The 21,647-nt window shown below is 36.3% G+C and overlaps 1 protein-coding gene across 1 annotated transcript; it reads right to left on the bottom strand.

Annotated features, from left to right (window-relative positions):
• Positions 1-2,831: 2,831 nt before the first annotated feature.
• LOC137948286 (COP9 signalosome complex subunit 1-like) lies at positions 2,832-20,456 on the bottom strand. The gene is made up of 6 exons (XM_068794317.1): positions 19,925-20,456; positions 17,973-18,293; positions 17,746-17,862; positions 17,041-17,126; positions 16,471-16,705; positions 2,832-3,224 (listed from the first exon to the last, which is right to left on the bottom strand). Exons 1-6 carry the CDS (start codon positions 20,318-20,320, stop codon positions 3,048-3,050), a joined length of 1,332 nt encoding a protein of 443 aa, XP_068650418.1. The 5' UTR covers positions 20,321-20,456; the 3' UTR covers positions 2,832-3,047.
• Positions 20,457-21,647: the final 1,191 nt, after the last annotated feature.

Raw genomic sequence — 21,647 nt, 5'->3', positions numbered from 1 at the left:
TCCAAATACTTAATCGAATTGTTACTTTTACAATATCTAAATTTTTACCCTTAAATTAGTAATCAAATATAATATTAAAAATAATGAATTTATGCATATTAAAAAATAGCATTTTATTATATAAAATTATTTTAATAGATTTAAATTTAATAAAAAATTATTTAAACTTTTCTGTTATTAAACTAAGATAGATTTTAATTTGTTTAAATTAATAAATTATTAATTTATTAAATCTATAAAAATAAAATGATTAAACAAATGCTTACTTTTATAATATTCAAATGCTTAATAAAAGTGTTACTTTTATGATATCTAAATTCTCGTTCTTAAATTAGTAATCAAATATAATATTAAAAATTATAATTTTATATAAATTAAAAGAGTATTTTATTAAATAATGCTATGATAGATTTAACTTTTATAAGATAGTTTTAGTTAACCTCAAGTTAGTATTTGTGAAATGCAACCTAAATGTTTATTTATATTAAAATATAATAATCAATAATTTTGTCACATCTAAGTTGTTAATAAATTATGATACTCTTGCGGATTATGTTCCATGCTCCCTATGAGATTACATCATTATGATCTCTTCTCCACTAGACATGTTACTTGAATCATCATTTTCATTTTCATATAAATCCATGTAATCCTCTTTACGTATATATTCATGTAATATGCACCAAACAATCATAATGTTTACATAAATATCAAAAGCAAAAGATAACAAGTCCCTCGATAGGTAGCCAAAAACTCTAGAAGATTATATATCCAGCATATACTAAATAATATTTACATATGATAAAAGATATATTTCACATGATTTAATTAAAAATAATAATAGATAAAAATAGACTAAATAAAGAAATATCACTAAAATTTATCTTTTCTTGTTAATGTTGTTGATTTCTCCTATCTAGCAAGTACATAAGTAATTTGCATGTCAAATATACATGGTGTCATTAAATTTTGTGACAAAAAACCCTTCCTGTCCCAATATCTTTATTGTTGATCAAATAGGATATATACTTTAAAATGAGTACCATCGATAGTACTAATATAATCAGATTTTAGTCTAACGATAACATGTAACACTTTATTAAAATATTTATTAATGGCCAATTTGACCTATCAAACATCTCTAATATAATATTATATAATTAATACTAAACAACGGTAAAAAAAATATGCAAGTTGTTCTTCCATAGAGATAGAACTTGTATTAGATAAGGGTCATCTACTCTTCAACATCTGAGCCAATTTGAGAAAAAAACATTTTGATTCATCTTGTAAACTCTTTTTAATGTTTTTTTCAAATATGGTGAACCGCCCATACCATAAAAACATTGTACTCACTCGTTATGATGATGCAAATAGTATATTACAAGAGCAAGTACAACTATGTAAAAGGAAATTATAATTATAATATTTTGTTTGTATGAAAAATCATCCAGAAGTACTTGCATGTTGCACATTCAATAATAAAAACAAAGACTCAAATACAAATGATCATCCATGTCGGAACCACAAAAACACAACTTGTATCATTAAATAAGTCTCAACAATCACTTCTTCTTCTAGCTATGGATCCTTCAACATGTTCATCAAGGTGTGTTGGCTCTTGGTGGTTGATTGTTGCTACAATTTGTTCTACCCATAACTGTCTTGCTAGGGTATCCTAGCTTCTTCCACTCTTAGTTGTTCTACTGGAGTTTGCCCCTTTCCTGAGTTTGGCATCAACTTCTTTATAATATCTACAAAGAGGTGTTTGTATGAACTCCTCATGGACCTTGCGGATTGCCTAAAACTATTTTTTGCAAGCTTAACCAAATTGCTCTATGCCTGCTAGGAGCTTTCTTTGTGCATTCATCTACATGCCCATCTTGATACAGTGATGCTAAGACAACCAAACAATTTTCGACTTACAAGTGTTATACAACTTCCTCAATGGGAAGATGCTCCTATTGTGGTGGTGAGGGTTGCACGCGGGGTACTCTTCTAGATGACCTTCACCTTGGCACTAATGTCCTTTGGTAGAGGAAAAAGGAATGGTACAAAATGCAAGTAGAAGGCTAATACGAAAAGGTTAAAGAGACAAAAAGAAAAGATACCCTTTGGAGGGTCTCCTAGAATGCGCCTTAGTCGAAGCTCCAACCAGCTTCCACACTCACTACACCAATTGTTACAATCACAATTGTAGGCTTAGATAAGAAGGGCTTATTTTGGGTCTTAGATAACCTAATGGTTGGTTTTCATATGAGGAAAGAGGTAGGTTGAGGTAGATTTGAAGGTTGGAATTCTAAGGCTGCAATAGAGGGAATTAGGATTTTGCAAATTTATGGTTGAACTGATGGGTTAGGAAGATAGGTTTGGGAACAAAAGACTATAGTTTTGTAATTTAATGAGTTTGAAATCTAATGGTATAGGTCTGGTTGAGATTGAAGTGCAAAAGGGTGAAAGATTGGTTATCGGTTTTCTATTTATGTTATAGTGGTTTAATTGTTCTAAGACTTATCTTTAAAATTTATAATTTAAGTGTAATCGGGACATAAGTAATATTTCATTTATTCTCTCTATTATAAATTTCAACATGGTATTAAAACAAGTTTTCTAAGATCGATCGGTGAGATAGGGCACGGTCGGGTCAGGGATGGGTTTCCTAAAACCTGAAAGGGTGCTAGGCGTTCTCCCTCCCTTACACATGGGAGGCATCAACATTTACTTCAAGCTATTAATAAGAAAATAATAAGAAAAAATCTGCTCTTTCCAGAGTGAACATGAGAGTTGAAGCGCACAAGATCCTGACTAATCTCTCAAGCAATCACATAAAATTACTAATAAGCCTTTAAAAATATAAAATGATCTTACTCTTTTTTGTTCTGTTTAATATACAATAAATAGATAAAAAAAAAAAAAGTAAAATTTCCCAAGTTTTTAATTAAGAACCCTAAACCCACTGGTGACAAAGAAACGAATCCTCACATGTAGCAAGCAAGGTCATTGCATTATCTTTGAAATATTAATGAAATCTGATGATTTCAGCCGCTTCAAGTTTTTCTGATGGCTCTAAGGCTATACTCCTGCTTCACGAGGCTAGCTCTCAGCAGCATTGATCGGACATCCCTATCGAATTCGATCCCAGTCTGTAGAACACGCTGGAAAGTGGCATTCCTCTGATCAGCATGTCTTGCATACAGAATTTTATTGTGAGAATCAATTCGTGCCTGCAGATAATATGAAAAGTCAGAAATTTGAAGTTAAGACTCAGGTCAGGAACCACATCAACTTTAAGATGGCTCAAAACTACATATTTTTACCATAATGTAATTGTTTGAAATAAATAACCCTAATTTCTCCCCACTCAAACCTCACTCTTCATTTGAAGCAAGCAGCAACAATACAGAACTGCCAAACAAGTGCGCCTCTTCCCTCTTCTCTTTTTCATTTTCTTCTTACCACTTCACCCAATGCAGAGAGAAGGGAAGGATTTCTTGAGCCAAGCTCGAGTTCATGTATAAGGCTCAAACTCAGTCTTTATGACTCGAGCCAAACAAAAAATAAAACAATACCATTCAAAAAACTAATAGACTAGTTTCCTCCCCTAGTTGACCAATCAAAAAATAAAACAATAAAGGCAAAAAACACTCTTAGCTATTGATTTGGGTTCCCAATTTGATGCACTCTCATTCGTCATTAATTTGCTTTAGTAACTTTTTTCCTAATGGAGTTTACCCTTAAAACTAGGTTCAGTTGTTTCTATTTTTCTCCTTTCTAGTCTTATAGTTGTGCGGATTGGGCTCTTGGCTCCATGGTCAAATTGGGGGTTTCTAGAGTGAGGTCCTGAGTTCAAGTTTCAAGAGGTGTATTGGTTGCTGTGTGATGTAAAATCAACATTCAAAAATAGTCTTGTGAAAAATTGCTAAGCCAAAAAGTATAGAACAGAAGGAAATAATGAGAATGGAAGAGGAGACGAAAATCATATCTGATATCCCCTCTCCTTTATTTCCTTTATTCATGTTAAATTCTAAGGCCTTAACTCATAGAGGTTTCTACTGAAAAGTGAAGAAAGGTTGTAGTTTTGCTAGAGAGGAAGGTGAAATGAACATGTGGATAAGAGAAAAACAAGGAAAGAAAGAACTCCCCCTTATGGTCGTGGGCCAAGCTCCACCTTGCTTGTTATTTATAATGAGAGAGTCTTTACATACCAACAATTCGAAAGGTTGTAGTTTTGCTAGAGAGGAAGGTGAAATGAACATGTCGAGAAGAGAAAAACAAGGAAAGAAAGAACTCCCCCCTTATGGTCGTGGGTCAAGCTCCACCTTGCTTGTTATTTATAATGAGAGTCTTTACATAACAACAATTCTGCACATGATCAATATACAAATAGATTAACTTACTAACCAGCCTTTGGAATTTCACAACATCTACCCTATTACCAAACCCTGCACAAAACTTCACATAAGAGTTCATTGGAGTATCAAGAGGTCTACAACCAAACATTCTAGTCGAAACAATTTTCAATTGCCGTAAGTATTTAGTCCCCCCCCCCCCCCCCCCCCCCCCCCCCTAGTAAATCTCGAGAGCGAGCAATGCGACGACGTAGGGACGAGCGCAACCATTCCGGAACCTCTCGTCTTCAAGCATCGACGCTTGAGGATGGGGTCGCACTTCTGATTTCTGCATATGTGGAAAAACGCACATCTCCTTCGGGGGAGTTGGCTGGCGACTCTCAACACCACACTCAGTCCAGAGACTCGGATGATGAGGAGAACACAGCCGCAGCAGTGCAGCAAAGGCACGACAACGTCGGCAAAAAGGTGGCGAAGGAGGACAATGGGCTTTGGAGCACGGCAAAAGGAAAAAATATAGAAAGGAAGGAAAAATGCAAAACATGGAATTCATCATGGGTCTGCAGAGAATCAGAGATTACGCTGGAACCGAAACAGCGTCGAGACTCCAGGAGATACGAATCGGGGAAATATCTTTCTCTCTCAATGTTCCGAAAGAAGGGGATTAGGGAGCTTAAGATCATCCAGAGGAGGGGGAGGCTCGTCATGGCATGCGTTTACCTCCCCGAAATTTTTGGATCCTCTCCCTGTTGGAAAACGCTGCGAGATGCTATCTTAACCATTAGAGAAAAATATGCGGAGGTACCATTGGAAAATACTCTAAAATTCCTGACCCCGTCCAAATATCAGCCAAAAAAAATGAATCTAAAACCTCAGTCACTAAATCAAACAAACTTTGTCAGAAATTTTGTCTCTTCCTGCCCTCTGTCAAAAACAACTTCCCACCCTGCTTTCCCGAATCCCAAAAATGCACAATCCCCCACATCTTCCTCCTTTTTTTCAAATTTTCAAAAAAGCACCAATCCTGTCACAAACCTCTTGTCAAAATTGGGGTTTGATAGCGCACATGGCGGCCCCTGTAGGAATCTGGTTATGGCCACCTAGGATCCTCCCCCTTACGACTGCATCAAACTCAATTTTGATGGCAGTGCTTTAGGCAGTCCTGGGCCGGCTGGAGCTTTCAGAGACATCAGTGGAGACCCTATTCTATCCTATGCAGGGCCGGTGGGTATTGCTGATTCAAATACTGCTGAAGTGAGTGCTCTTCTATTTGGCCTCCGAATCTTTAAAGAGCGGCTCCATGGCAAGCTGATTATCGAAGGTGACTCAAAGACTGTCATCAGCTGGTGTTCAAAAGAAAACTCCCCTTTTTGGCGCCACTAGCCAATCACTGATTGTATTGCTGACATTGTGTCATTCATTCATTGTAATTGGAACCTTGTTCCTAGATCAGCCAATTCTTTGGCAAATAAATTAGCAAAATTCAGAATCTCCCAGCAATCTCTCATTGTTTGGGAAGGTTTCCCCTCGTGTAATCTGCTCATTTGAGCTCTCATAATAAAATTCAGCATCATTTCAAAAAAAAAAAAAACTCTTGTCAAACCCCCTTTTTCAGAAAAGTCATTTAAGGAGATTCTAGAAATTGCCTATTTTCTTGTATTTGGTCTCACATTCCGAGATCTGCAAATTCGGTAGCAGATGTGTTTGCCAAGCAGGGAGTGACCATGCAATCTCTTGTTAATATATATACATCCTTTTCAAAAAAAAAAAAAAAAAAAAAAAAACATTCTAGTCTCTTTAAGTAAATCCAACATATACTTTGTTTGAGTTAAAACAAAATATGCTAAGACTGTAGCACTTCAATTCCAAGAAAATATTTCAATAGACCTAGATTTTTTGTTTGGAAAACTTTGCACAACTCTTCTATATGGTGAATCCCACTCTTATAACTTCTAGTGAGACTAGTATCATCCATATAAATAGTCGTAAGTACAACATCATGACTTGTATGCTTAACAGATATAGACGATCCATCTCACACCTCCTAAACTAAAACCATAAGCTACCTTGCTAAAATTTATCAAACCATGATTATGGTAATTGTTTGAACCCATAAAATGATTTTTTAAGCTTACAAACTTTTTCCTCCTCAACCAAAAAACTAGGTAGCTGAAGTATGTATACTTCTTCAAAAAGGTTTCTATGAAGGAATGCATTCTTAACATCAAATTGATAAATAGACCTATTGAAATTTGCAACAAAAGACATAAGAACTCTTATAAAGTTCAGGTTGGCAACTACTGCAAAGGTCTCTTCATAATTGATACCACAAGTTTGTGTTTAACCAACATGGCTTTGAGTCAAGCAATACAATCATCTACGAAAAATCATCAACAACCCATGGTTTTTGTCCCATGAGGTAAGGAAGTCAAGTCTCAAGTTTTATTGTCATAATGGCTGCCATTTCTTCTTCCATGATCATAATTCTTAGGAATAGACACAATAGACAAAGCAACTAGAAAAGAACAACACTCTGAGGAGAGTCTATGAGTGGACATAAAATTAAAAATAAGATAGAAAGTGGAACACAAGAATGAGGTTCTTCACAAATGGCAATTGGAGGATTCAACCATGGCTTATCTAGAGGATATGGAAATGATTGGTTTAGAGGCTCAATTAATCAGGGCATACATACAATAGACTCAAAACCCTTTATGGCCAGATAATTTGGAATAGAAGGTAAATCTTCAAAGAAAGTAACACCAGCAAAAGTAAAAGTTTTATGTAAAGAAGAATGGTAACACATATCCTCTTTTATTCCTAGTGTAACCCAAAAAGATACACTTAAAAGGATTTTGGATCAAATTTATTATTTCTTAGCAAAGAATTATGATTAAAACAAATGCACCCAAACACTAGAGCTGAATGAGGGAAGGAACATCATTTCAAGAAAAGAGATGAAAAGGGTGATTGATTATCAAGAACAATGGTAGGCATGCGGTTGATGAAATAGCAAGCAGATGAAACAACAGAGGGCCAATAGAACTAAGGAACATTCTTGGATAAAAGTAAGGCTGAGCAACTTCAAGTAAATATCTATTTTTCTTTTCGATAACACCATTCTATCAAGGGGTATATGCACATGAAGTTTGATGAAGCATGCCTTTTGGTTGCAAAAGGAATGAAATTAAGAAGACAAATACTTCTTTGCATTATCATAATGAAAAACTGAAATTGTTTTAAACTGAGTCTCAACTATATTATAAAAGAAGTAAGATAGGAAAAATTGTAGAACTGTCTTTCATTAAGTATAACCAAGTTATTTAGAGTACAATCATCCAAAAATATGTTAAAGTACTCAGATTGAACAAAATTAGGAACTTGTACTAGTCCCCATACGTTTGAATGAACTAGAGAAAAATGGCTAGAACTTTCTCAAAACAGGAGGGGACCTATGATGCTTGCTCAGTTCACAAAATCCACATCATAAACTAGGAATAGACTCTAAATAAGAAACTAAAGATTGTAACACAGGTAATAAGGGATGTCCCAACCGATTATGCCACTGTAGAGCTTGTTGTGATGAAGTAGTCATTACTACAATTTTTTTTGAGAATAAGTGTCAATATATTACTGAAGAAAAAAATTACATACCTTGAAGCTAAAAAGACATTTCCTCCACAACAAGATGTTGGAGGGTAACGACTTTTTTCACTTGAGCATCGGCTAAGTGATTAGCAGATCTTGGAACATGTTTCCAAGTGCATTGTAAAACAGAAATTAGCTTACAAATTTTATCAAAAAACTCCCAATGACGCCAAGGAGGTTTTGATGGCTTCGAGCACCAGTTAATAATGACTTGAGAATCCCCTTCAACCAAGAGAGCACCCTCCTTTTTTTGCTTGAAAAGTTTTAGTCCATTGAACAGCCCATGCAATTCCGTGCAAGTAGAGTCAGATACTCCAATTGGACCCGCGTATGTGAAGAGAAGATTCGCTTGATCATCGTGAATTACTCCACCAAACCCAGCCGGCCCCGGACACCCGAGAGCATTTCCATCAAAATTTAGTTTAAAATGTCCAGGAAGAGGTTTGGACCATTCAACCATTACAGGGACCTTCGATGGAAAAGACATACCGCAACATTTCGCCAATTTTCACGCATGTTTGTCGCTTTTAAGTTACAAAATTCTTTGCGAAGGAGAACCCAAGAGCTAACTTGACTGATGATCTACTCACAAAGAATATTCCGAGGGAGAGCTTTCTGATTGAATTACGATTGTTTCTTTCTTTCCATAAATTCCACGCGATGTGCCCAACACAGCAAGATATCAAAATTTTCCCCAACTTTCGAAGATGTGAGCTAACCAAAATTAAGATAGTGTTATGTAAATCTTGCGATGGGCAATATAATAAACCGATTTTGTCCATTAATTCGGTCCAAATCTTATGAGCATATTCGCAATGCAAAAGCGTGTGATCTGCTGTTTCAAGGGATGTATTGCAAAATGGGCATTCTGGATTAGGAATATTAGTGCCACGTCTTTGCAAAGCGTCAGAAGTTAAGATTTTCTTACGACATACCGTCCAGATGAAGAACTTAACTCGAGGAGGAATCGGGAGCGACCATGCAAAGGCAGCAAGATGTTCTACGTGGGGAGGTGGATACGAAATCATATGATGGTACGCAGAAGCTGTAGTAGTCATTACTACAATTACAACACTATCTAAGAAATAGAGACCCCCTCTTTCATGGTTGCCCCCAATCACCTGTTTGGTTTAGCTATCCTAAAAAACATAGTAAGAAGGACAAAAAAGATATAAAACACTAGTTTTTTTTGTAATTTGGCTGTCAAGCATAAGATTCAAAGGAATCTATGGAACAAACAAAACATTAGACATAAGTAATGATGGAGAGGGTGAAGAACAACCTATTGTTTGAACTTTAGTTTGAGAACCATTAGCAATTGAAACAAAATAATCAGTATGACAAAAGGACAAAGAAGATAAACAAGTTTCCCAATAAGATGCCCAGATGTACCTATGCCGATAATCCAAAATGAAGTGTTGAAACATGAAAGAGAGAAGGACATACTTGTATTAGCAACAATTGCAGAAAGAGTACTAGAAGATGTGACCAAAATAATCTTAAGTTTCAAAAAATTTCATTATCTTTATCTGTGAGTGTTTTGGAACTTGTGTATTGAGAAGTTCCACTCGGTTTTTTCGGACAACAACCACCTGATTCATGTTGGTTGATTTTTCATGCAGCCTCCAGAATCTCTCAACAAGGTGATTATTGAATCCACAATAAGTACAAATTCAAGTGGTGGAGTAGTCACTCGGTGTACCTCCAAAGGCTTGACTTCAGCCTCTACTTCTACCAACACCTATACCACAACCCCTTCTTGAAACATTTTGTCCTCTACCTCAAGTATGATGTCTTAATTACCTCTGTCTTCAACTCAAGTGGCTTGGTTGGAATCCAGCGCATAGTTGCCAAGTACCATCAAAGGTTTTGCAAATGAACTCAGAATCTGTCTTTGCTACATAAAGAATATGACTGCAAGTTGGCCAGTCAAATTGCCCCAGCCAATTCTTTTCTTAGACTTTTCTAGACTAATAGTGGAATATGGTAGGGCTAACTTCCATTCTTGCAAGAAAATGCAAAACCAAGCAAAATTGAGGTTGTCTCCATGTTTTGGATTATACATTGCCTAAAAAACATCAAAAGTATTTGTAGGCTATTAGAACCCGAGTAAAGCTTGGCATAAGTGTCCCATATAGTTTGGCAGTTTCTAAGTGGACAAACATTGTTAGCCACAAATTCTTCCATATTGTTAATAATCCAATTGATTACTAATGTATCTTCTTTCAGACGCTTCTTGTAGATGGCATCTTCCTCACTAGTGGAAGGAGGCTTAATCAGATAATCAACCAAGTCTCAAGGAATGAGAACCTCATGATTGACTCAGACCAAGAAGGAAAATTGGAGATTAATGGAATTGTGGTTATCTTTAAAAAATCAACTTTCCTTAATTCATGAGAAATGGAAGAACTTTCAAACTTGTTTGGGATTGACATCAATGATCTCACATAGAATTGCAGAAAAAGAGGCAATTTCCTAAGGAAAAAAAATTTATGTGTTCAGGTATATGAGAAAACTTAATGAAGCATTCAAAAATTTAACCAAAGAGAAAGGAAAGACAGCCTTTGCACGCCTAGTATAGGACTTTTGGTAAGAAAAAAAAGGATTAAACTGGCTGTAAGTCTTAAAGAATGAAAAGAAAACGGCCCAAACAATTCCGGTACAACTTACTTATTTCAACAATACTTCCCCATGCAAAGGAATTTTCGAAAAAAAACCCTACCAAACCCTAAATTAGGATTTCATCACCAAAAAATAATAAGATTGTTAAGGAATAGTCCCACATGAATTAGTGAGTACAAAGATCTTGAGTTTATTAGTTGGGAAAGAGGTTTTCCTAAGTTGGCTAGTCATTTTGAGATAGGGCCTTGGACCCAATTTAACATGGCATCAGAGCAGGTACTCATATGTGGGCCTGCACCTAAAAACTATCTATTTGTAGAGCCACAAAAAGAGGGCCTACACCTAAACTATCCACTTGTAGAGCACAAAAAAGAGGGCCTACACCTAAACTACCTACTCCTAAATTATCCACTTGTAGAGCCACAAAAGAGGGTCTACATGTGAGGGGGAGTGTTAAGGAATAGTCCCACATGAATTAGTGAGTACAAAGATCTTGAGTTTATTAGTTGGGAAAGAGGTTTTCCTAAATTGGCTAGTCATTTTGGTATAGGGCCTTGGACCCAATTTAACAAAGATCGTCCAAGAGATTGAATGGCAAGGTTTGAAACTCTAGAAGAATTATCAAAAATTCAAAGGCAATGTATTTTTATTTTTTTTAAAAGGATGTATATATTAACAAAAATAATTACAAAGAAACCGGGAGCAAAATTCAATGGCAATGTAACAAACCCAACTAGACGATAAGTTGCATGGTATTTTGAGAGAGAAAAAAAATTGTGGAATGAAATTTTGGGCAGCATGGAAATCTGATTTGATCATGCATGGGAGGAAAAGGACATGACTTGCATACAAAAAATTCTTTCAATAAAAAAAATTCAGAACTTATCTCACTAGAAGAAGATGTCAGCCTTTTGGTTTGTTGCAACAACCTTGTATTGTCTTCACATGCAGCCACATAAAAAGTTTTGAGTAGTAAAAATCCAGGCCCCAGAATCCCTACCCTCCATGTTATATTCTAGGGCCTTAACTCACAGAAGATCTGATTAAGGTGAGAAAAAAGAAGAAAAGGTTGCAGCTTTACTAGAGAGGAAGGTGAACGAGTGTGGGGAATAAAACAACAATGAAAGAAGCAGATACTCCTGAGGACAGTGTTGACCATCTTCTTCCTCTCTGCCCATTTCACTTCGCACATCTGGACCCATTTATTTGGCAAAACGGGGCTCTCTCCATGTGTACCTAACAGTCTTGTTCAGCTCTTAGCAAGGGGACCTGCCCCCCTAGAATTGGCAAACTCCTCCTCTCATCCAATTTGGCTCATGTACCATGGGGACTTTAGCATGAGCGCAGCAACGTTCGATTCCACAATCTGGACTCTTTAGGTGATGTTGTCATTTGCAGAATTATAGGGTCCATTGCTACTTGGTTGGGTGCCCAGCATGAGTTTGAGTCTTCGGCCCTCTCCCCTCCGTGACAATTGGCACCTCCTCGCTCAGATGTCTACCCCTAAGCCGACAACTATGCTTGAGGGGTCTCCCCCTCCTGACATCCTCAAACCAAACTTTGACAGGATGCCTTGGGCTGCCCTATTCCGACGGATACAGGTGGATTTTTTAAGAACCATGAGGGAGTTATCCTTGCCTCCTCTGGTCCTATTGGGTGTGCTGAGTTGACCAATAATGAGCTTTTGACACTCAAACAAAGGCTTCTGATCATGTCTAGCAGCCTTAGTGGTCATCTTTGGGTGAAGGATGACTCTATGTCTGTGATTGGATGGTGCTCAACTTCCTCAAACCCTCTGTGGAGGCATTGCCAAACTTTTCATGAGATCCTTGATTTCTCTTATTTGTATGAATACTACTTTATTTCATGTTCCTTGTTCAGCCAACTTTGTAGCCGACTCTTTTACTAGGTAAAGGTTTGCCCTCCCATCCCTCGTTGTTTTCGGCCCTAGTTGCCTAGGTTGTAATTTGTTTGGCTTTTGCCTTTAATAAAATTTCATCCTTCTCAAAAAAAATAATAATAATAAATAAATACACAGGAGAGGAGCTCTCCCTTAGGGTCCTCGGTCGAGCTCCTCCTTGCTTATTATTTATAATGAGAGAGACAAATCTGTCCATAGGCGAAGTAATAAAATAATAAGAAAAGCAACTAAGAAATTAGGGCTTATTACATCACTACTTATCACCAATTTATAACAAAAGAAGAGACTAAATTAAGAAAGTACAATTTTCAAGACAGGAGAATAAACCCACACCTAATCAACTTCAAGTTTACTAAAAACAAGAAACCAATAGCTTTGAGAAACCCAAATGCACACTTGCTCAATCTTCAAGCACTCCTAACTAGAACCAAATAAATCTTTTAGAACTCATGAGTGTTGTTCCTTGGACTTGGATATTGATGCAATAAACACCATTCGGTAAAACCTCCAAGCAATAAACATGTAGTCTTCAACACTCCCTCTCAAGCTAGAGTTTTGTAACTTCAACTTGTAAGAAATTTTTTTACACCAGTCTTCAATCAACTCATAGATTTTCATCAGAAAGTATAACTTTGGTTACATCAGCTTCAATGTGTCCCGCAATCCTCCACTAATAACTGTTGATTTGAAAAACACTCTCCCCCTTACACACATGGATATCTCAACAAAAGGCTTGGCTTTGGTTAACAACTTGGGCCAATCACAAAGGGTACTATACCACCACTCTTGAAAATTCTTGAATGGCTTGACCGTAGGCTCACCAACACTAGGCATCATTTTAGGCTTCACCAACATCACTACTATCATAGTATACTTCTCCCCTTCAAGTTGGGAAACCATGACACCAAAATCCAACTCAAGTAAACACTTTTAAGGGCAACAAAAGAAAACTGCCCACTTTTAAGGGCAACAATACATCACCAAGAACAAAATCACACATATACACCAAACTGAGAAGACCAACCCAAGGAACTCGAAATGAAGGATTGAAACACTCAATTCCCTAAACATGAAGATATTTTTCAAGACACAGTTTAAACCATAGACAATATTTAAAAGTTCAAATAAAAGCAAAGAATTCCAACATAAACACCAGCAAAACTTCACCAGTCCTTCCCATACTACAACAATCCAAACACCAGCAAAACTTGATCTAAGTCAAGAATCAAGAGACCGCTAAAACAGAAAGGTGGTCCACATTCAAGCCTACTTACACGGAAACCAAACACTTAAAGCAATAAAAGAGATAAACAAGAGACTAAGCAAGACTGCCCAAGATCAACCCAATTGCATATACACATGTAACTCAGCAAGTCAACACACTGTTGGCAGCCCATGAAACCCTCGTGCCAAGACAATCACAAGGAACAACCACAACTCGACACAACTCAAGCTAGCTTTGGATCTTGTTATAGCAGCATATAACATGTGATGTTACTGTAGATTAACTAACTGGAGAAATACTAAAGGACTTTTGGAAGTGCGAAACCAGTATTGAGTCCTATCCAAGTGACCTGAGCATATGCAAAAAATACAAAGAGAGGGATAGATCAGCTTGACCAGGAGTAACGATGAAAATCAACATATATATTTTATTTATTTATTTATTTTTATGTATATATGGGATTGTTTTTGATACTCTCAGCCAGGAACCTCTGAACCTTGCCCTTCAGTCGGGCCATGAATCCAACCATCCTCACCCAAGGAAGGGACGAATACTAGGACTTTGTTTTATGCTAAAATGCCACTGAAGGAGTCTCAAAGAAGATGAATTTCTAAGAAAAGAAAAACAGCAGCAAGTTGGCCAAACCTCTCAGAAACCTATCAAAAGATTAGTGGAAATTGACCAAGTGCATGCAAAATTCAAACTTGTAATTATAACGGTAGAACTCCATATTAATCACCCCAATCAACATAATTTCAATTGAATTCTTCAAGACAACAAGACAAAGCACCAAAATTCAATGTGCTCACAACGACAACTTAGACCAAATTCTTGGCAGCATTCTATCCAAAGTTTGATAGCAACTCAAGATAGACCAAATATTGATTTATTAGATGAATGTTTATGCCAAGGTCTTCATGAAGAGTTGGACACAGTTTGGACATGAAGAGTTGCATCTCAACCAGGGTATGGAGGTTTCCAGATTGACTTGGAATTCTTATTTCTGCTCGAGTGGGTGAGTAGAGCTTGTGGTAAACTGGAGTCCTAACAGAACTAAGAGACAATCGTGGGAGACAAAAGGGACAGCAGCTCAAAGAGACAGCAATTAGAAAAAGGCATACGAAAATCCAGATTTAACGAAATTAGGAGACAAGAAATTGAAAAAGTATGCAACTTAGCATCCAGAGTTCCAACATCAGACAAAACCAAGCAGATCCCAGTTTCTAGCTTCAGTTTGATCAACTATAGCATGCAATTTGAAGTCTGAGCCGTCAACAAGCAGCTGCTACGAGGAAGATGTGTCAAGGTGCTGGCCGCATTGTCAAACAAAATAAAACAAAAGATGCCAACTAGATGGAAGAAAGGACATGGAATATTTCTGACGCTCTGTAGCAGCATGAAGTCAGTTCTTTTGAGCAACCCAAGCAACATAACCACTGCACTAGAAAGCACCCAAAATCAACTCTGTTACTCGCAGCATACAACTATACGAGTTAGCAATCTAGCAAACCAATATACTATATATAAAGAGGATAACTTTAAAACTCAGAACAGGGCAGCTGTCGCAAGAGAGATTTAGACCCAGATAGCTGACTGCCGGACAGGGAGCCAGCGCAGATTCGAGAAGTTCTGCTGCTCAAAAGGAACAACAATAAACTGCAGCTAAGCTCACCAAATATGCTCCCGAGAAGAAGTAAAGTGTGTGTTCTTTTAGAGAGACACCATAGATGTAGGAACAAGGGGATCTCCCGGGTTGACTAATGCAGAAACCAAGACTGAAAGGAGCAAAGGTACCAACAGAGACTTTGTGAAGAAAGTTTGGCAAAGAAAGCAACCTCGAAAACAGAGACATACTAATAGAGAAGAGAAATAAAGAAAAATTTGTTTCAAGCAGAGAAATTCTCTATTCCTTCTTTTCTTCCTCCTCATCTTCTTCCTCTTTCCTTTTTTTCTTTTTCTATTCTTTCTCCATCTAAACCATTGCTGCTTTGATACCATGAGAAAAATTGCAAAACCAAAAAGTGCCAGAGAGAAGAAGATAATGAAAATGGGAGAGGAGGGCAAAATAGAGTTATTCCATTCTCCTTAAGATAGGAGAATGAACCCATGCCTAGTCAACTAAGAACTTACTAAAAACAAGAAACCAACAGCTTTGAGAAACCCAAATACACATCAACTCAATCTTCTAGCACTCCTAACAAGACAAACTCATCTAATCTGACTCAACAAACTCTTTTAGAACTCATTTGTGTAGTTCCCTTTGACTTGGATGCTGATGCAATTGCGCCACTTGGTAAAGCTCCATGCAATAAACATGTTATTCAAAGGTCTTGTAGCTATAACATGTAAACTTCATGACCATGTTTATAAGTTTGGTTCATGTAATACTGTAAACTGATCTTGCTACAGTTGTCTTTAAACTTGTCAATACAAAAATCTTCAAGTCATGGAAACTATAAATCTTAGTGTTCTTTAATCCTTAGCTGTTCCAGCTGTCACGTGTTTTTCTTTTTTCTTTTTTGGCGATATAGCTTTTATTTATATAAAATTACAAAATTTAAAAAGACAAATCAACATAACAAACACTAGATCTATGCCAGATTGTTCAAAACTCCTGCACCAATATTTTGTTTCATTTTTAGAGCTAAGATTCTGAAACTGAAGAAAAAAAAGAAGAAAAGACAATATATTTACACATTCTGTACCTGGATCTGGTTGTCTGTGATTAATGCTTTCAGCTCCTTCTCCAGCCCAATCACATCAGTTTTGAAGGCACTAGCCATCGTGTGCAAATCAACAGAAATGAAAGGGTGGGTATATTGGATTATGGCTTTGTGACGAATTTGGCTGTAAAGTGTCTCAAGATGATCATACAGATGAATATCAAGTAACAGATTTTCTTTAAGATTCTCCAGATACTGAAGACATGACGCATACCGACTGCAACAAAATAATGTCACCAAGTCAGATTAATAGAATCATTTATCAGGAGCCACAAATAGGATAATTGCTTGCAAATTCTGCTTGGATTGATGATATCTTAGGTGTTAGATAGATCAGCTGTCAAAAAGCATTGACATAAAGGAGTTCAATGAGAGTTGCCCCATCATCACAATAAACAACAACACAAGACTGCAATCTTATTGGTGTTTTGCTTTCCTTGGGAGCAGGGAGAAGATTCTGTAATTGCAGGGCTCAAAATCCTGTAGAGATTTAATCAATTACAACATATATAGCTGATTTTGACAATATCAATGAAATCTGTAGTAGTTTACCTTGAATAAAAATCATGAATAAGTTCCCTTACTTCAGGTACTAATTCTAAGAAATTCCGGAAGTTGACATTGTCTATGACCTTGTTCTGCATGTGAAATGAAATGCTTAAGAAAACAATCAAGTACTAGTATGTTCATAATTAAGGGTGTGACTGTGTCAATAGGAAAGTGTAGGAAAAATGTCATAGGATAATGTTCTGGTTGACCAAAATTTTTCAGCATTTGTGCCTTTTTTTGGGATGGGAAAATTTTCTTCTTGATTCTTTTTTATTCTTCTTACCTTTAAGAAATATTAAAAAGGATAGGAAAATGAGTTTCCTATTCCTCCAATAGAAAACTATAGGAAAAATAAAACAAGAAACACTAAAGTGGTTATTGCTCACTTACATCTTATTTTTAACCTTATTTTCTATTATTTATAAAAAAATATTTTTTTCTAGTGTAAATAAAAACACCATAACTAATTTTCAATTGTCCCCTATGGCAGCACAAACGCAAGAAATTCGGTCAAAGGAATTTTTTTCCAATAGGAAAATTTTTCAATGAGAAAATTAATCAAAGGGAAAACGATTTTCCTATCGTTTTGTTTTCCTATGGCAGCACAAAGGGTCCCAGAAGCATATAAGTGGTTCCAATCTAAAGAAGCAGCTGAAAATGCATTTGCAGCTGCCCAAATCCAAAAAAAGCACATGAAAACGGATTTGCCTTCAGCTCTGTCCTGTCAAAACAGGCAAGGGCACAAAGTCCACCATATGTTGCAACATCTTGTGGTGCTATCACTTCTGAATAGTTGTTGCCCAGTTCTATCCCCGTTTCTAAAAACTGCACATCAATCATAAAATGAAACAAAAGTTTTTAGACTAATAAATATATATACTAGCAGATGCTACTAACAAAAAGAGAAGTCTCAAAAGTTAAGGAGAGAATCAAACCTTACGAGCTGCAAGTTTGTACTTTTTACCATCTAAGTGTGCCAACCCTGCAGCACATTTTAGCTTAGCTACTTTAATTGGATCCAGTGCATCAGGGTTTTGCTCTGCTTTATTGACATAATTTGTGACATGTACAAATTGGCCCATTTCAATGCTAACCAAAATAACATTCAGACACATTTGGATTATGTGCTTTGTTGTGGTGCAGTAATCACGGGAACGGATGTAGTTCTTGAATGCATCACCCAGTGCACCATGCGCATAATAAAAGTCACCAAAGTCATTGTGTCCCATTCTGATGCTTTCCTTGATCAAATTTGTCTGCACAACAGAATCTTGGGATGGATTACCAAAAGAAAAATATGCAAATGCACAGAAACAGAAACAGTATAACTAGGTCTATTTTTTTCAGAAAGATTTAGACACTGCCCAATTAAGTTTTATTTTGTACCATGCAATGAATGACAAAAATCATGGAGATCGTCCACAACATTTGGCATAAAAATAAGGAAGAAGCAATTTGCAACTCATTTCACTATCATATGTTAAAGATACCTCATTATGTAAAGAAATTTAAAAAGCAAACAGATCCCTACAGATACAAACCAGCATAGAACATAATAATTTACAATAAAACAAGAGAAAACAGCCATCCACCAATTCTAACAAATTAAGCATAAACAGATGAGTACTAAATTTCATCCGTGAGGTTTCCTTCCACAATATCTGAGAATTCAACTTTATAGGCTTGCCAAGATGTTTATTGCACAAAATACCCTATAAGTAGTAGGGAAACTTTTCCTTCATAGAATCCCCACACCAACTGTTTAAATTAAACTGACATCTTACTAAGGATAAGACATCATAAGTAAAAGATAAGGATAAGACATCATATATGAACAAAAATATATTTATAGGAAAAGGATCAGTCATTTGGTAAGTATATAATATTTTATTTTACAAAAAAATACTCCTGTATAAAACCAATAATTGGACACAAATGGCCGACCTTAACAAGACAAAAAATAAAATTCACGGATCTTCTATCTATAGACTTATAACTCAAACCTAGTGGGGTCTAATTCAGACAGGTTATGTTAGGATAGTTACGGCATGTTCACTTCTTGCCTTTTCATCCTCATTGTAGATCTGAAATTAAAGATGGACCACAAGGATACTTTCATGCCATGATAACCTTCCGTGTTCCCCTTTTACAGACTTATACACACCATGTGTACGAAATCATAATACATATATAAATCCATTAAATAATAGTCATGGATATATATGGACAGAGGAGGCATACAAAATAATATTGTTTTGTGTATAAATATTAAAAAAGTTCAGACACTTATGAGCACTCATTGCACATGATATTTTGTGGCTTTACAGTATTTTAACTTTTAGGCAGTCCTCAATGACAATTTCATATTAAAAAGATTCTATCCCCAACTAAACATAGTTCTTCATCAGTTGGACAGCTCACAATAGAACTATCATGAAACACAACAGATGCAAATTCTTGTAGTGTAATAGGTTAAGAGAAAAATCTATGACCTATAAAAACAGTAGAAAGATACAATATAAATCTATAAAGATAGCTTCCCAAATTTTGAGAAAATAGAGCCCTTCCAGTGGAACACAAGAATAAGTAATGTAAAGCAATAAAAGTAAAGATTTATCTAAAAGCATATTCCATATATCAGACTAGATGCATAGGGAAGTGATGAAAGCCTTTGAACATCGTTCTAGCATATGCAAAAAAACAAAGAAGGAAGAAAATGAATTTATATCTAAGAGGTAACAGGAGCCTTCAGCATGTTTTACATAAAGATACTAGTGACTGTTGCCCACGCATCCAATTAGTTTAGGTAGATATTTAAAGGAAAACTGAAAACAGGTAATATTCAGAAGACCCAAACCTAACAGCGAAAATCAATTGATTAACACACCCTGTACCCATTAAGCTCATTGTCGAGCTTCTCCTTCCGTAGCTCGGCCCGGCGATCAACACTATATGCCCAGTCATTGTCTATCTCGTAAGCGGGACCCAACCTCCCGCCAATCTTCTGAACAACCTCTCTACACAGCTGAGAATTCGCGCCTTTCTTGATTTCATCATAGGCCATTCGAAGGGCTTCGAGTTGCATGGTGTGGTTGCCGCAGCGGTCAGCGATAAAGATGAGGCGCATGATTTTGGTTCGACCTGTGTAGAGGCTCGCATAAGCCTCGACGTCCATCTGTTCGCTGCTAATTATGGGCTTCGACCGGCTGTCCTCGCCGGAATTTATCCCGTTAGCAGACATGGCCTCGATCATCGAAGTTGGCCCGTCTTCCTCGGCTTCCATGGTAATAGAGATGGCAGGCGAGTGAGACCTGGCGTCCTCCGAAAACCCTAGCAGAAGTCTCCGACCATCTACCTGGTCGATGCTCGAACGGAAGCTCTGAACCGCTGCCGCTCTCTTCTCGTCTTCTTCGTGGGGATACGAGTTACAACAGCGTAACCCGCATCTAGGCACGTGTTTTCTATGTTGGAGGAGGAAGCTCCAAGTACGAACCTCCTATGTCGTATTTTCAGATATAACTCATAAATGGTATAATTTTAAATACGGCCAACTGAATTAATTAAATTTAATTATTATTAAAATTATATATAATTTATAATAAATAAATGTTCCAAAAGTGGTGTCTTCGCCAAACCGCTGCCAACATATATAATAAATGTCCTACAATGTGACATATAACAATTACTTCATCATCTCCCATTGCCTTCGTCCTCTCATTTTTACTATTTTTTCTCTTCACAATCATGAATTTGAGTCTCCGGGGTTAGTCCACAACGGGTTTGTCCACAACGAACTTGAATTGAAGTGAAAAATTAAATCGAACTAAAATAAATTAATTCAACTTCAACTCAAGTTTTAGTGTTAGTGTAGACAAGTTCAAAGGGGGCGACAAAAAGTGTTAATAAGAGAATGAGTAATATTTTATAATATACTTAAATAAAATATATACCTAAACATATATAATTAACCAAAATAAATATGGTTACAATACTTATCAATGATTTTACTTGTAATATTATAATATATTAATATCCTAATTAATAAAAAAATATGTTATATTACTTAATAATTATAATTTATTATAAATTAAAATAATAATTACAAATGACTAGAATAAATTATTTAAATAAATATATTAATTTATCAATAACATAATATATATTTTATATATTATTAATTAATAATATATTAACAGGGAGGAGGTGGGGAATGGAAAACAACGAATGTGAAAAAAAATTTCCTTTAAAAAAAGGGGAGGTAAGAATTAACTTTCCCCCTTTTTTCCTGAGTAAATAAAATAGTATAATTTCACTTCAATTCAATTCTTTCTACACTAACGGTAATTCATCATAGACTAACCCCCCTAAAATCGAACTTTGTTTTAGAATAGAATGAGCAAATACCCTTTTGCTATCCGAAGTATTATGTTCAACACACCGCCGTAAACAATTCCATACCTACCTTCTCCGATGACATTCTCATCAATGAACCCATTAGTAACTTGCTCAACCTCTCTGAGAGTATACCAGTGGCCCCATCCCAAATGTGAAACCTCAGGAACCCTAAATGCGACCTGATCAATGGAACCGTTCTATCCGCTGCCCCCCTC

The sequence above is a fragment of the Aristolochia californica genome, unplaced genomic scaffold (genome assembly GCF_029961685.1).
Source record: "Aristolochia californica isolate CCGP_79_NKW_82.1479 unplaced genomic scaffold, dmAriCali1.0.hap1 SCAF_13, whole genome shotgun sequence".
NCBI classification, from domain to species: Eukaryota; Viridiplantae; Streptophyta; class Magnoliopsida; order Piperales; family Aristolochiaceae; genus Aristolochia; species Aristolochia californica.
The sequence above is the reverse complement of the archived record's forward strand: the minus strand, read 5'-3'. Positions and strand labels throughout refer to the sequence as shown.

Bases quoted from the DNA above. Each gene is read 5' to 3' on its own strand.
- LOC137948286 (XM_068794317.1), bottom strand. From the start codon at position 20,320: ATGGAAGCCGAGGAAGACGGGCCAACTTCGATGATCGAGGCCATGTCT. The intron at 18,294-19,924 runs GTGTGTTAATCA...TCTGTTGTGCAG, and splicing joins ATGAGCTTAATGGGTACAGG to ACAAATTTGATCAAGGAAAG. The intron at 17,127-17,745 runs GCAAATCCGTTT...TTTCACATGCAG, and splicing joins TTGACAGGACAGAGCTGAAG to AACAAGGTCATAGACAATGT.